The sequence below is a fragment of the Rattus rattus genome, chromosome 14, assembly GCF_011064425.1.
Source record: "Rattus rattus isolate New Zealand chromosome 14, Rrattus_CSIRO_v1, whole genome shotgun sequence".
In the NCBI taxonomy this organism is placed as follows: domain Eukaryota; kingdom Metazoa; phylum Chordata; class Mammalia; order Rodentia; family Muridae; genus Rattus; species Rattus rattus.
This window is the reverse complement of record NC_046167.1, coordinates 36,596,253-36,612,272: the sequence shown is the minus strand read 5'-3', so window position 1 is coordinate 36,612,272 and position 16,020 is coordinate 36,596,253. Positions and strand designations below refer to the sequence as shown.

The following is a 16,020-nucleotide window of genomic DNA, read 5'->3' as shown; positions in this document are numbered from 1 at the left end:
ATATTTGTAGTTCAAGAATTAACCTCAAGTAAATTTTGAAGCATTTCACTGCATTTAACACTATTCAACTGGTTAGGATGAGGTGGGTATGTATTTATTGTTTCATACTGTCCATTAATACAGACAAGAAGGATGGTAAAGAGGGAGTTTATTATCATTCTTTTCTGAAAAGTGAAGGAGGGAAGGGTCAATATAAGCAGGATATTAAAACTTAGGTATATGCAAATTTTTTATCAGACAGAATATAATTAATCAGAAATACACACAAACACAAAGTTATTACAGGTTAAGCTTAAGTCCAGAAATGGTTTACATTTTGGAAGTTTGGGGGTTTTCTGTTTTGTGTTGTAGAAATGTGTAGCTTTAGTAAGCTAAGCATCAGCCAGTGTAAGGAAAAAAATTTCATAAAGGCATATTCATTCCAGTTCTTTGGAAGGAAACAAAAAGACTGATGTTACAAATTTTCTAAGAAAAAAATTTATCCTCTTAAGCATTAAAAATATTTTTGTTCATTTTTATGGTGTTTTCCTATAATAAAATGTTTCATTAAAGCTTCTGAAAGTTATAAAGGCAGTATAAGTTTAAAAACACTAGTTCTGCCAGGCAGTAGTAATGAATGCCTTTAATTCCCAACACACAGGAGGCAGAGGCAGGCAGTGGATCTGAGTTTCAGGCCTGTCTCAAGGAGGGAGAGACAGAGAAACTAGTTTTATGCATTATATTTAGTTAAATGACTGAATTCTTGTGTAGTGTGACTTCTAATACAACTGCTAGTTCAAAGGAGGTATTTCAAAGCTTTCCCCCACATTCTTAATTATGATCTGAAAAAGTAATGTTCTGAAATTTTAAGCTTTGGAATCTGATCCAAGGGGTAACTTCTATACAAGGGAGAAAGTCAGCCAAAAGAAAATTTTGTCACTTCTTAATACAGAATCACTTACTCCTAAAGACAAGCATTGTGACACATGTCTGTAATGACAGCCCTCAAGAAGGTAAGGAAGGAGGGTCGCAAAGTTCAAAGCAGTCTGGACTACATATATAAATATACCTTGCCTCAAAAAGAAAAACTAAACTACTACTACTTTAGCCTAGGTATTAACAGTTTTTCACCACAAAAGAAACACATCCCACTAAATCCTGCCACATAGCATATCACAAATACTGAAGAAAAATTTTATGTGACCACATAAACTGATATAAAGACACAGAAAACACACATACCAAATAAAATTAAGACTAAGTAACACAGCACAAAGAAGTTTTACTTCTTTTGGAAATTCTTAAAGCTATACATTGGGGCAGGGGGACAGAAAGTAAGTACATTCTATCCAAAACTTAACATTCTTACCAGTGTCTTTGTCCCTGGCTTTGTAAACTTGTCCATAAGTACCTTCTCCAATAATTCCGATGATATCAAATTTATCCACGCAGCGTTTCCCCCAGTCAATATCTTTTTCTTTGATTTCACCATAGCGAGGCCCACATATTCTATTAAATATAGTTCTGAAGTTTTTATGGACAATCAAGCAAACTGAATGAACTGCTTAACAATTCAATTCAAGAGCAATCCTGCCCATTTTACCCTATTCACGTATATTTGTGAACATTCATGCAAACCAAGTTACTGTCAGTTGATATTACAAGTTATCATAAAAGTAAACTATAATTTCTAAATACTTACTCTAAGTAGATTAGAACTTCAAAGAGAAGCAGCGACAGTATTTCCTTAAAAGGCTTTTAGGAATGTAGCTTTTCAGTAAGAAGGTAGAAACAACATTACTAGTAGAAACCATAAAGAATCTCTACTTAGTCTCCACAAAATTTCTCATTCAAGGATTCTCTCTTCCTATATATGTATGCGTATATACATGTGCATGTATGTACACACACACACGCACACACATAGTACAAGGTAGCAAACAGTAACATAAGAAACTGACTACAAATTACTTACAAATTGATTTATAGCATTATAAAACCATCATAAAAATACTTAAGATTTTTCATTCAAACAAGTACAGAAAGTCTTAATTTATGTAAAATCACAACTCAGAATTCCATACTTGGGTAGAGATTTATAGATATGTCAAAAGTCAAATTCTTTAAAAAGATGATCTTTTGTTATGTTTAGATATAATAGCAGAGTCAACACAGACTTAAGAATTATAGCAAAAGGATTCAAGGATAGACTAAAATTTTCTTCTCATAATAGAAAATGATCTTATATTTTTAAATTAGATGCTATCTGAAGAGCAATTCTAAATCAGATCTATCCTAAAGGTTTTAAACTTTTCCTTTGTTGAGTAAACATTTTTTAAAATCACCAGTATTTTTTTTCTTACCTTCAAGAAAAAGAACTCTACCAGGTATTTAACATGAAGCTACATCAACTCCATTTTGAAAAATTCTAGCTCTTGGAAAATTACAAATGCATAGTCATATGGAAGAAATGAGTAGTTAAAAGCAAAGGACAACACTATCCACTACTGAGTTTGTTTGAGTGGACTGAATGCTATCTTCCACTCTGTTCAATTTCAGTGTTTTTATTAGTTAGCTATCTTAATGATTGATATCTTTGACACAAGCAACACTCCCAAATTAATAATTACAAACTGTAAGAAAATTTAATTTGGTTTTATTAGTCACTGCAAATAGGTACCACCCTTCATGAATATTTGTTTCAGAACTCTGAACCAATCTGTATATTTATGTTCAAATAAATATACACTTTTCATTTTAAATATTAATGTTTTCTAAGTTTATAATTATCCAGGATATGGTGTGTCCAGTCAACTTAAGTGCCAGTAGAAAGCAAGCACATACTTAGGCCTTCTTTTGCTATGTAACTGTGTTGCTGTTTTCTTCTCCTCTGGACTCTTGGAAAGATCATCTCCTCCTGGTAATTCAGGGGGCAATGGTAAATCAGCAAGCAGACACCGGAGTTTCTTTTCTACTTCTTTTTTAACTGCTTTTACAGAAATATTGCCTCTTAAACTAAAGGAAAAAAAAAAAAAGAGGTAAGGTCAGTCATATAAACCCTAAATAATTGATTACATGATAGAACTATGATCATATTTTAAGATTTAAGCAGCATGTAAAGGCTGTATATCATGTCATACTTTAAGTCCATCTAAACAGATTATCTTTCAACTACTAAGTAAAAACTTTAAGAAAAAAGTGACACAGAATTAAGTAAAACCCATAGAAATCTGTAAAGAGCAGATCTTAATTAATAGTAGTATACTGATATTAATTAAATGTAAAAAGTACAAGTTAAATGGGGATTCAATGATAACTTTTTATCTTTGCAAATATGAAACTATTTTTAAAAATAAAGTTTAGGGAGCTGGGAAGGTGGCTTCATGGGTAACAGGGCTAGGCATGCAAGGGTAAGAACCTGGATGCAAATTCCAAAAATCCACACAAAGCTGGGCACAGCAGCATAGGTCTATAATCTCAGTTATCCTACTCTGGGAGGGGAGTTGGGGACAGGAGAATCTATGAAAGCTCATGGGCCAGCTACTCTGGTGTTTATATTGGAATTACTAAGTGAACTTGCCTAAAACAAGGTCAGAAGCAACATTCAAGGTTGTCTTTAGTGCCCATACCAGCACCATGGCATGCACATGTCACATACGATACACATACAAATAACAAAAGTTTAAACTTAAAAAAAATAAGCTCTAACTTTCAAAATTGTGAATTAAAAAGAAAATCAAATCACTATGTACTGCAAGAAATCTCATAATTCTGTAATATTTGATTCTGATAGGGAGACAATGATGATTTCTTTTTAGCAAATAAAATCACAAACAATTGACACACAACTATTCTCTTGCCCATTTACATAACTAAAACCAATTAATTCACTTTTCATCTCAATACTTGGGATGTACAGGCAGATGGATGGATCTCTGTGAATTTGAGGCTAGTCTGGTTCCAGGACAGCCAGGGCTACATAGTGAGACCTTGTTTTAAAAATAAAACAGTTGGGTCCCAGCTGTTCCTGCTGCCATGCCTTTGCTCTGCCACCATGAAGGCTAACCCTCCATAACAGATTTACAAGTGAATTATAAGCCTGGTTAGTGCTAAACTTTTTCTTTTAATTCCCAAAGAGTTGTAAATTTCAAATTATATCTGAAGTTGTAATTGATAATTTAAATTCCCCAAATTAAAAAAAACTGTTATCCAAGAGAACCTTTTAATAATAAAAATCAGAGAATTTACATAAATATTCAGACCAGGGTTCTATTGTTGCTGTTGTTTTTGTTTTGTTTTTCAAGAAAAGCTGTATAATACTGGGCCCAGATTTGTGTTAAGAAAAGGCTGTGGCTGAGGTTGGAGTTCAGTAGGAAGAGGATGGCCCAGCATGTACGACTCTTGAGTTAAACCCCAAAACCAGTAAACAAAAGAGAAAAACCTCTTCACTTCCATACCATTAACCTGACCCTTTAATAGAAATTAAGAGTGAGCGCCAATATACCAGGTATCTAAAGGTTAAAACACAAACACTGAAGTACCAGCAATGAAATAATATGTTGACAGAGAACAAAGTACACAGAAACAGATACTCCTCAGAGTTTTTATATGTAGCACTTCAAATTAGCCAAACTCTGGTAGCAACACTGCTAGAAGAAAGAAGGTGGCAAACCAGACTATCTTGTTCTTCTCCATATAACCTAAACCAATTTCTATGACAAAATCTTTTGAGATCAACTTTTTAAAAATTTATAAAGGGAAAACAGTGATTTGACTCAAAAAATTTAAAAAATCCATAGCAAGTAAAAAACAAAAATAAATAGTGGTGTACGCTTTTAATTCCAACACTCAGGAGGCAAAGGCAGGTGGATCTCAAGCTCCAGACCAGCCAGACATTTTTTTAAAAGTGGAAAAACAAACAAGCAAACAAAAAACCCAAAAAACAAACAAACAAAAAACCCCACAACCCAAAAACAAATGCCAAAGAAAAACAAGAGTCTGAACTACAAAGATCTAAAGTCCTAAGGAGAAAAATTCTACACTGAAGACATGAGTCAAACAAAACACCAAGTGTCTGTCCCATTAGCAACCAAATAAGCACAAGATTAATAATGTAACTTCAAGACTATAAAAATTCAAATGGTTAAAATCTATTACTGTTAAGATGATTCCATACCCAAAACAGAGAGCAAGGCATGGTGGCTCGAGCCTTTAACCCCAGCACTCTGGAAATTCAGTAGGCAGAGGCAGGCAGATGCCAATCTAATCTATGAAGTTCCAAGACAGCCAGGGACACACAGAGAAACCATGTCTCAAAAAAAGAAACACTAAAGATGATGCTATAACATTTCAGGGTATAAATTAGCATAGTCTTGTTAGGATACAATTTGTTGCTCTCATCTCTAAAGTTTTAAATGGCTATAATTTGTCATATTCTATCTTAACCAAGTGTCTATATACATTAGTAGTAGAAAGTATGTAACTATTATTATAGATAAGCATCTGGACCTATCAAAACTAACATGGAAATATCTTCAACACAGTACATGAAAAAAAGTGAATTAGTATCATGAACCTAATAACCTAATTCATTTTAAATAAGGAAAACAATCATGTTTTTATAAAAACACAATGGTAACAAAAAAATGGTTTGCTGCAGTTATGGGAGAAAGATTCAAAGTGAGAATGACATACACTATTTGCAGTTATGGGAGAAGGATTCAAAGTGAGAATGACATACACTATTTGCAGTTATGGGAGAAGGATTCAAAGTAAGAATGACATACACTATTTGCCTAAGACTCGTAGAGGCACCAGTCAGTGAAAAGATGGAAGAATTTGGCTCACAGGAACCTCTGATTGGTAGACTATGACTGATAATGTAGAAAAAAGTTCCCTACAATTAAAAAGACTGGGAGGAATAGAAAGAACTGCCCTTTTAATATTAGTTTTATTAACAGCTATTAAGAGTAATCAAATTCCAAGATCATCATTTGCAGTTCCTATTATAGTAACTGATTATGACAAATCTTATTAGTGGGTGCTAAACCATTTGCAGGGAAAGCAAATCTTCAAACTGACAAATGTGTCATCCTACAGCTTCTAAAAGCAAAAGTACTTTCTACATAGAGGTTTTAAGATTGGTCATCACTTAACCAAGTTATAACATCACAATTTAACATTGTGTTCATCATATAATAGAAGTACATAAAATCACCTAAATATTCTGGCCCAAAACAGTTATTTGTTCCGAAGCTACCCAAGATCCAAGTGATTTCTAATATAGAAAATGAAAAGGTAAGAGAAAGTGAACTCTCATCTAAAAGACATAATCAGACAAATACTACTGTAAGTCTACAAATCAAGACTTTTCAACTAATGAATGTTAGCAGTGTAACTGTCTTAGGTTACATTAATGCTACATGTGACTAAACTGAAAACTATGGCAGCCACTTCTTTTCAAAAGATGTGTATACATATACACCTTCCCTATACAGAGAAATTAAGAGCATAGAAATAAATATTAAATAAAATATTAGCATTTGTTGACTCTAAAAAAGTGGTTCTCAACCTGTGAGTCACAACCTCTTGGAGGGGACACTTAACAATCCTTTCATGGTTGCCTGGGATCATCTTGCATATCAGATATATTTACATTATGATTCATAACAGTAACAAATTTACAACTATAAAGTAGGAACAAAAGTAATTTTATGGTTAGAGGTCACCACACATAAAGTGTATTAAAAGGTCACAGCTCTTAATCGAATGGAATATCGAGAACCACTGCTCTAGAAGTTTGTATAGATGTTAATTTTGTTATTTAACTTTTTAAAATGCTTGAATATATAAAACTAAAAACAGAGTTCAGATTTACAAAGTCATAGTCACAAGCACATACAATCTTTCATAGATAATTACTTAAGGATGTCAGTATGAAAGTTAACTAGGAATGGGTAGAAACATGCTTAAAGAAAGCAAAATGGAAAGCACTCCTTAAACAGGACTGCTGAGATTGGGTAGACCATTACGGTTCTTTAAAATGATCTTTAGATTTCCAGCGAAGGACAAGTAAATAAAGATAACGTCCACACATTCAAGTTTCCAAAAGCAAACATACCAGAACAGAAAAGATGGTCTCCAACAACAAGATAATTGACAATTTCAACAAATACCAATTTCTCCTCAACCCTGCCCCAGAAACAAACAAACAAAAACAAAACCAACCTACATCATGCTGCTAAAAGGAAACTTTTAAACATAAAACTGCCATGCTAAGACTGGTGAAAGGGGTGTGGGGGTTTGGAGTGGCTCCTTCCTTATGAAAGGGGAGAAAAGCCAACAGTCTGTGTTTATAAAAACCTAAAAACAAGTCCTTTTAGAACAAAGCATGAAGTCTACTATACCTGTAACTATAAACAATAATAATTAGCCATTTCTTTCTTTTTTTTTATTTAATAAAAACATCGTTAACCTAAGGTAGTCACTATTTCCTATTGTCTTGATTTATACTAAAGCTAATAATCATAGTATCTGAGATGCACAGAACTTTAGTTTACAAAATTTTATCAGGTCATTTAATTTAAAAAACTAAGCTGATTTTTCAGGATAAGTATTTTTATTTTTGGATATAAATACATGAAACAGAGAATAGAAAAATTGAAAACATAAGACTACCAACAGCTATGACCTTCTACGTGTAGTCCACTAACAAATTTATTGTACTAATAAAATTTAGACTATAAAAATATCTTTTGCCCCATCCAAGTAATTTTAACCAAACTTTTTCACTTTTTTATTTTTATTTACTTAAAACTTTGCTGAAAACAATGTTTCCTCCTCTTTATATACGTAAAACCTTGTACTTAATCACTGAAAGAAATAATTGGCACAGCCATGTCTGTAGTAGTATTCAGTAATAGTAAGAAAACATAAACACAAAACATACAAATCCACAGAGACACAATGAAAACCGAAAAGCAAGAGACAGTATAGATCAAGAAAGGGTGTGATGGTGCACGCCCTTAACACAAGCACTCAGGAGCTCTGCAGAGGCAGACAGATCTCTGTGGGTTAGGAAGTTAGCCTATTCTAAACAGCAAGTTCCAGGCCAGCCTAAATGGTGTTAAGGTCCTCTGAGTCTCCTTTTACCACCCATTCCCTAAAAAACAACAAAATAGAAAGACTTTTATAGTAACTTCAGAAAAGGATACATTAAATACATTGTTTCTTTGAAGAGTTACCACAAATTTCAAGTCTGTCTGGACTTACCTATCAGCATCTTTATCTTCAGGCAACATGGGAGGCAAAGGTAATGGTGGTAATGTAGAGGTCACTAAAGCCACATGTTGCTCCTTCTCCTTGGCTCCTACACTTGGTGTGAGTGGCTTGGTTTTCTCTTTAGTAGACACTGGTTCTTCCTTTGTAGCAGCAGGTTTACTCTCTTTCCCAACAACTGTTTTCTTGGTAGTTTTCTCTACAATCAAATTATTGTCTACCTTTGTTACTTGAAGAGGTGGCTTTGTTTTTGTCTTGTCACTTTTGACAGTCCCACCACTTGAAGGAGAAGGTGCATGCTCAGCTTTAAGTTTTTTGACTTCCTTCACATGGTTTGTCTGTGAGACACTGGCACCAGTTTCTGTGCTCCCCTTGGTAGGTGTAGAAACGTTGGAGGCTTTTGCAGCTTTGGCAGCTGCCTCAGCAGCCTTAGCAGCTTCTGCAGCTTTGGCTGCCTCTGCAGCTCTTGCTGCCTCTGCAGCTCGTGCCTTTTTATTCTTGTTTAATTCAGCTGCCAGGCTGCTCTTCAGAGTTAGTGTGCTAGGAGAAATGCTTGAATGACGACTTCGGGATCTAGACAATCTGTGCCTGCTACGAGATCTTGAGTGCCTAGATGAATAGGGGCTTCTGCTTCGGGATTTGGCAGATCGTCTGATGAAAAATAATTAACATTTAGTCAATAACCAAATTAAATTTTGTAGAGTGCTAATTTGAATCTCTTGAAATGAAGCAAATTTACTTAATTTCAAAATGATAATATAGTGTTTCTGAAGTTAAGTAAAATACCAGATGACAATTTTCTTTAAAATATTCTTCCTTTCTCTGGCCTTTGAATGCCCCAAGATAAACCTGGATTTAAAACAAACAAACAAAACCTCCCTGAAAAATGTAATAATTAGGGCAGCAACAGGCCATCACTGTTAACTCAGAAAGGAGAGATAAGGTACAGATTTACCTGGATAGCAGCAGATAGTCTTCCACTCCCCCCACCCCCCTTCACTTAGTTACATTTTCTGACACAAACTGTCTTCACCATGACTCCTATTTTTGACACTTCAGAGTTCCCTGATACTCCTCTTTTAAAGGTCCTTTCTATCTTACCCCTAAATCCCTTCATTAAAAACCCATCACCTACAATGAGGCTCACAAACATCCCTAAATCCAGTTGGAAAAAATCTGACACCCTCTTCTGACCTCCACAGGCTCCTGTGCACACAGGGTGGTGCACATGCACACACTCGATTGTGTATACACATCCCTAAATACTTTGGGGGAAAATGTATCTGCACTGGCAATATCAAATCTTAAAAAAGATCTCTTAACCATCTAAATGGGATTCCACTTCATTCTAGAGCCTTAACTAGCTAAGTTTTCTGTGTGTGTGTTTGGGGGTGGGGGGAAATAAATTCACAATTTTTAACTCTACAGGAGACAGGTTAACACAATTTAACATACTGAACAGAGGAAAAGACAGCTCTTTAAATAGACTTTGGCAGAAATGATGGTTATAAAGTAGAACCAGTTAACACAGTAAGCTACCAAGAAAACAGCCCTTACTTAAGAAATGTAGCAGAAATAACAGGAAGCAGGAAAGTAAAGCAAGAATTCCAGGAGCCCATAGTGAAAATGGGCAGAAACAAAAAAAAAAAAAAAAAAAAAAAAAAAGAATATTCCCTTTTATGCCTAGTATTAGAGATATTTTTATAAACATTCTATAATCCTATAATACAAGTGAAATTACAAGGTTAAGGATAAAACTTAAATGAAAATCATAGTTTGGTAGCCTCAAAATTTAATATAGAAAAACAAAACTCAGCCAGACGTGGTGGTCTTTTAATCCCAGCACTCAGAAAGTAGAGGCAGTCGAATCTCTGTGAGCTCTAGGCCAGCTGGGTTTACAAATCAAGTTCCAGGACAGCCAGAGTTACACGGAAAAACCCTGTCTAAAAAACCAAAACCAAACCAAAACTCAAAGTTGGGTAATTTTTACTAATGATTTTGCCATACATTACTAAAAGCATTACCACTTTACTAATGCTTCAGGCATATCATTCTAAGATTAAGAAAGAAATGCATGTTCAAACCTCTAACAAACTACTATAAGATACTTTTACTAATAAAATTTTCTTTTTTAAATTTTTTCTTGGACTGACAATACATTTGGTCAAAGTGCTTCCCAAGAAATCTGAGTGCAGAAAATTCAAAATCCAAGAATCTACAAGATAGAAGAGAGCTAACTTCTGTAAACTGTCCTCTGACCTCAGTACACACACACACACACACACACACACACACACAAATACAATTAAAATATTTTCTTCTAATAGTTCTATATTGTTGAATCTATAATGAGCACATATTAATTATTCATTGCTTGGTGTCAACAAGTTAAAAGAGCTCTTTAAGAGCAAAAAAGGTGGCTCACAGGTTAAGAGCACTATGTGCTCTCAAAGGGTCAGCACTGAGGTCCAGCACCCCAGTTCTAGGAAATCCAAAGTCCCCATCTGGCTTCAATTGACAATACGTTTAATTTGCACATACTTACACAGACATACATAATACAAGTTTTTAAAGACTTCTTTTAAAAGGCTAAGAGATGGGCTGGAGAGATGGCTCAATGGTTAAGAGCACTAGCTGCTCTTCCAGAGAAGCTTAATTCCCAGGCCCCACATGGCAGCTCACCACTGTCTGTAACTCCAGTTCCAGGACATCTGACGCCCTCTCATAAAATAAAAGCAAGAAAAAGAGAGACTGTTAAAAAAAGAGAGAGATTATGCTCCTAAGAAGTTTTCCCAAATTCATACAACTCAAATAAAACCAGAACTGAAACTCAACTAACTAGGGTTCACTATTAATTAGGCTAGTTAAGTGTCCCTTGTAGTAGAGTCAGCCTCAAGCTTCCTAATGCTGAGACCCTTTGATACAGTTCCTCATGTTGTAGTGACCCCAACCATAAAATTACTTTTAGTGCTACTTCATGACTGTAATTTTGCTACTGTTATGAACAGTAATGTAAATATTTTTGAGACAGAAATTTGCCAAAAGGGCTCATCAAAGGGAGAACAAATTAAGAACAGCTGCCTTAAAGAAAGAGCGTAATGTCCATGGAAGCCAGAAGGGGACTTTGGATTGCCTAGTGCATGGTCCTGACCTTGGTGCTGACTCTTTAAGAGCACTATGCACTCTTAACCCGTGAGCCATCTTTTCAGCTCCAAAAGAATTCTTTTACCTTGTTTAGAACAAGTGAATAATATGTGCTCAACTATATCAGAGACTTTGCAAGAATCCAGTTCTTAACATTGTACTTGGTGAACAAACACAAATTCAGGCTGATCTGTCCTTTGCCACCAAGGCTACTGCAATAGCCTCTTTTCCGAAGCTCCTATTAGTCCTCAACAGCCAGCACGGTATTCTAGCCACTTCAGAGTTCCAGGTTACTACTGACTAAGCATCCTTGATGGACTCCCTTAATCTACATCACCTCTGTGCTCTCTTTTTAAAGTCTCTTGAACCATCTAATTTGGATTTCATTCTTTCTAGAATTTTCACTGGTATACCTAGAGGTATACCAAGTATATCAAAATAGGTATGACAAAATACTTTACTACAATTTTAGCTTCCTAAATTATTTTTGCTAAAGAATATCCCACCTACTGGGCATCATCTCCCAATATAACTTCTAGGATGATAGAAAACACAGAAGTTTGTGTAATAAATATCCAATACTACGGTTATCCATTATCTCCAATTTTCTGTCTTACTGCCTTGTGGAAATCTCTGTCACATTTATTTTACAAGCTTATTAAATCCTCAAAATAGGCATGAAATGGTTACCAAATTGAAAATCACAATGTTGTCTTTATTTTTTCCAAAATGTCTTTCTACCTCCATGTTTAGTGCACAATAATTAGGAAATGGAACCACTTTAGGTGTCTATCATCATTCAAATGTGTTAAAAAAAAAAAAAACCATGGTACATACATGAAATGGAACTTTATTGAGCCATAAACAAAATCAAATCATGGCATTTACAGGAAAATGAAAGTGGAAATTGTTAAGCAGATTAAATAAGATTCATTTTTAAAGTGCATTTTTCTCTTAGATGTACAATTTAGATTTTAAATTATTTGTGTCTATTTTTAAAAGACCTCTACACAAAACACTTACCTACCTTCCTAAGTCAAAATTTCAAATGGCTGGATACGAGACACAAGCAGAAGCAGGCAAAAATCTCGTGTGTGTAAGACCAGTTTGGTCTATATTTCGAGTTCCAGACCAGCCAAGGCTACATAATCAGACACTGGTTAAATAAATTAAAAAAAAAAAAAAAAAAATGATGTTGCTCTGTACTAAATTGATTATGCACTGTTTTAAGTAATCTGCTAATTACTTCCAACCAGCACAGGAGAAGACTCTTAAACCTATCTCATTACAATCTACCTTATCTAATCTGTACTGTTATAATCACACTACTAATTCCACCAGACCCAGCCCCCTCTGAAGTCAATACTTAGAAAGTACAGATACATCCTCATAATATCTCCCCCTTTTAACATCCTCTATTTCTAATTTTACTCTTCTCTATTTAACCAGCCTATAAATTTCATTTCCAGGCAATTGCATATTAATTACCTCAGCAACTTCTTCATCTTAATGATCCTAATGCTCTATATATTCTCTTATAGCCAAACTCTGAATACTCCATTCCAGTTGCTGTAGCAAACTACCTCAAATATGATGACCTAGAGCAACACAAATTATCTCACAGTTCTAGAAATCCAACAAGCTCTGAGAAATTAAACCACCTCTCTCTGTGGAAATCTTGGAAAATCTGTTCTCTTACCATGCCCAGCTTCATTTACTCAAGACCTCCATCACGCAGGCCTCTCTGTCCATCATATTTCTTTCCTCTCTATCATCACATGGCATTTCTGAGTCAACTTTTCATTCAAACATAAATGAACTATCTGGACAATGTACAATCTCTCCACATCAAAATCCTTAATTTAATGACATCTACTTTTTAAGCATACCAACTTTTTGCCACAACATAATTTATATACACATTCCAAGGAGTATAACACGGATATCTTAAGGGACCAGTATGTGGCCTACCATCCTATCTGCTTTTATCTTCAAAACCACTTTTCTCTCTAACCCTACCTACCTTATCTCTTAATCTGCCCTATCAAACTGATATATTCTCTCTGCTCCATTTATTATTGTAGATAGAATAACCAAACCAATTCTCACTGTTAAATGAACTTTTTTTTACATGTTCCAAATCCTTCGCTTGCCTTTTCTTCTTAGTAGTTACTACAAACCTTCACAACTTTCTTCATGCTCACAACCTCAGTTCCAATATTTACCAGGTATGTCTTCTCCCACACAAGCTATTAATTACCTTCCACCTCATATGCAACCTCACTGGTATCTAAAATTGATCCCTCTGGTAAACTATTGCTGCCTCATTCTCCTGAACCTTACCTTACAGAGTATTGACCACAAACAGCATAACCTCTAAGTTTGTCAAAAAGCGGTTTCTCATGTCCTTATCCATATTATAGACTCATACACACAATAATACATGTTTTAAATTGTTGACAGGTTAGTGAAAAGGTACTGTTTGGTACCTTGCTATTCTCTATTTCCTGTGCTCAAACTCCCGTGCCCAAACTCCTGTGCCCATAAACTCATATACCCACTAAAATTAACTAGAAAATAAGCATATTTTTACAAAACTAGAACCAGAAAAATTCAATGTCTACAATGACAATATTAAGTACATTCTTTAAAATACTTCCTACCATTTCTGCTTCCTGACTATATATGCTGGCAGCTTCTGCCTCTTAAGGTTCTTCTTCCTTACTACATTTATTCTCACACAGATTTTAATTTATACTTACAAATTGTGGTGGTCTGAGTAAGAATGGCCCTCACAGGCTCATATATTTGAATGTTTAGTCACCAGAGAGTGGCACTATTTGAAAGGATTAGAAGGATTAGGAGGTGTGGCCTTGTTGGAGGAAGTGTGTCACTGAGTGGGCTTTGAGGTTTCAAAAGCCCACGCCAGGCCCAGTCTCTCTCTCTTTCTCTCTCTCTGCCTATGGATCAGGATGTAGAACTCTCAGCTACTTCTCCAGCACCATGTCTGCCTGCGTGTCGCCATGCTTCCCGCCATGATGGTAATGGACTAACCTCTGAAACTGTAAGCAAGCACACAATTAAATGCTTTTTATAAGAATTGCCTTGGTCATAAGTGTCTCTTCACAGCAATAGCTAAGATACACATGATAGCTTAACCCCAGCCTCTTAGGCTGTTTGAACTGCTGAGTTTCTTTACAAAATAATCATCAGATGGACTTTGGCATGGGATTAGGATATGATTCCCATCAACTGCTGAAAAGACCAAAAACCTACCTTGGCTATTTTGTATTATTTATAGGAAATGGTCCTGTCGGTACTGACTATCATAAACGAAAATATTAATCGACTCTAAACAACCCTGAAGACCTCTAAATATGACATTAAGTAGTCAGTCAACATTTAATCTTTTATTTAGTTTAGTTTTCATTTAGTTTTTTAAAGTAAAAACATACAAGCATTTCTTTAGTATCAAATCTGGTTATGTCTTTAAAAGAATTGTATTCATATCAAAGAATTGTTTTAAAGTCAATCTGTAATGTATTATCAGTAACTGTCTGAACTGTATAGCTATTTTGTATGTCTCTATACTGAAATGGGTATGAACCCCTGGTTTAAAAAGTCACCTCTTCCTTACTTCCAACTACCATCCATAGCCCTCATACCATTAAGATGCATATAGTTTTAAATATTCCCTCTTCTCTTACAATGGTGCCTGCTAAAAAGGCAAAAACCTTAAGTCAGTGTACACGCCACAAGATTTCTTTTCCCATATATCCAATTCATCTCCAAGTACTGTCAACTGTACCTTTCTTCTGTTTTAACTAGTCTCCAGATTCTTTAACCTAAACAACTACAGCTAATCTTACTATTAGATTCTGAATAATCACTTTTTTGGAGTATTCTCTACATGAGGCTCCTACATCAGATCTCCACCTCTTCTAATTACTCTCAATGCAGCCACCTGAGAATCTTCCAATTACACCTCTACCAACACCCCTTAATCATAACATGTACACAGAGCCCTTGTCCTCTACCAACACTCCTTAATCATAACATGTACACAGAGCCCTTGTCCAGCCAGGGAAAATTAACCAAATTAAATTAAGCCTGTTTTTTCTCACATTGCTCTGATCACCTCCTGTATCTCCCAGACAAAGGGATAGTTAACATCTCAGCACAATGTTAGCCACCTACCTAAAATTTCCCCTCATTTGAACTGGAGGGTTCAACCCAGCATACAAGAAGCCCTGAGTTCAATCATCCACACAACTTATACCAAGCATGATGGAACAAACACTCATCTATCTCAGCACTCAGAAGCTAGAGGTAGAAAAATCAAAAGTTCAAAACTACACAGCAAGCACCAGACCACTCTGGGACACATGAGAGACTGTCTATGTACACACACAACGCACACATACCAAAATCCCACCTCCTCTTAATATGATAGAGGTAGAGATAGTCTGTCCACTGATCCTCCCACATTATTTGTCTTGTGTCATTATAATAAAAATAATTTAATAATCTTACCCAATTAAACTGAGAGACAATCTTCAAAGCTTTGATTTTGAATACGAATCTTTCCAATTCCATATGCTCAAAAATATTTATATGAGA

General features: G+C 35.2%; 1 protein-coding gene across 2 annotated transcripts in view; it reads right to left on the bottom strand.

The window, feature by feature from the left end:
* Nucleotides 1-16,020, bottom strand: part of Cdk13 (cyclin dependent kinase 13) — an 89,427-nt gene that overhangs the window by 51,507 nt on the left and 21,900 nt on the right. For both annotated transcript variants that reach the window (XM_032884506.1, XM_032884507.1), the window contains exons 2-4: nucleotides 8,251-8,907; nucleotides 2,824-2,994; nucleotides 1,349-1,488 (exon numbers count right to left, since the gene is read on the bottom strand). In XM_032884506.1, coding sequence (XP_032740397.1) covers nucleotides 1,349-1,488; nucleotides 2,824-2,994; nucleotides 8,251-8,907 — 968 coding nt within the window. The remainder of the gene's footprint in view (nucleotides 1-1,348; nucleotides 1,489-2,823; nucleotides 2,995-8,250; nucleotides 8,908-16,020) is intronic.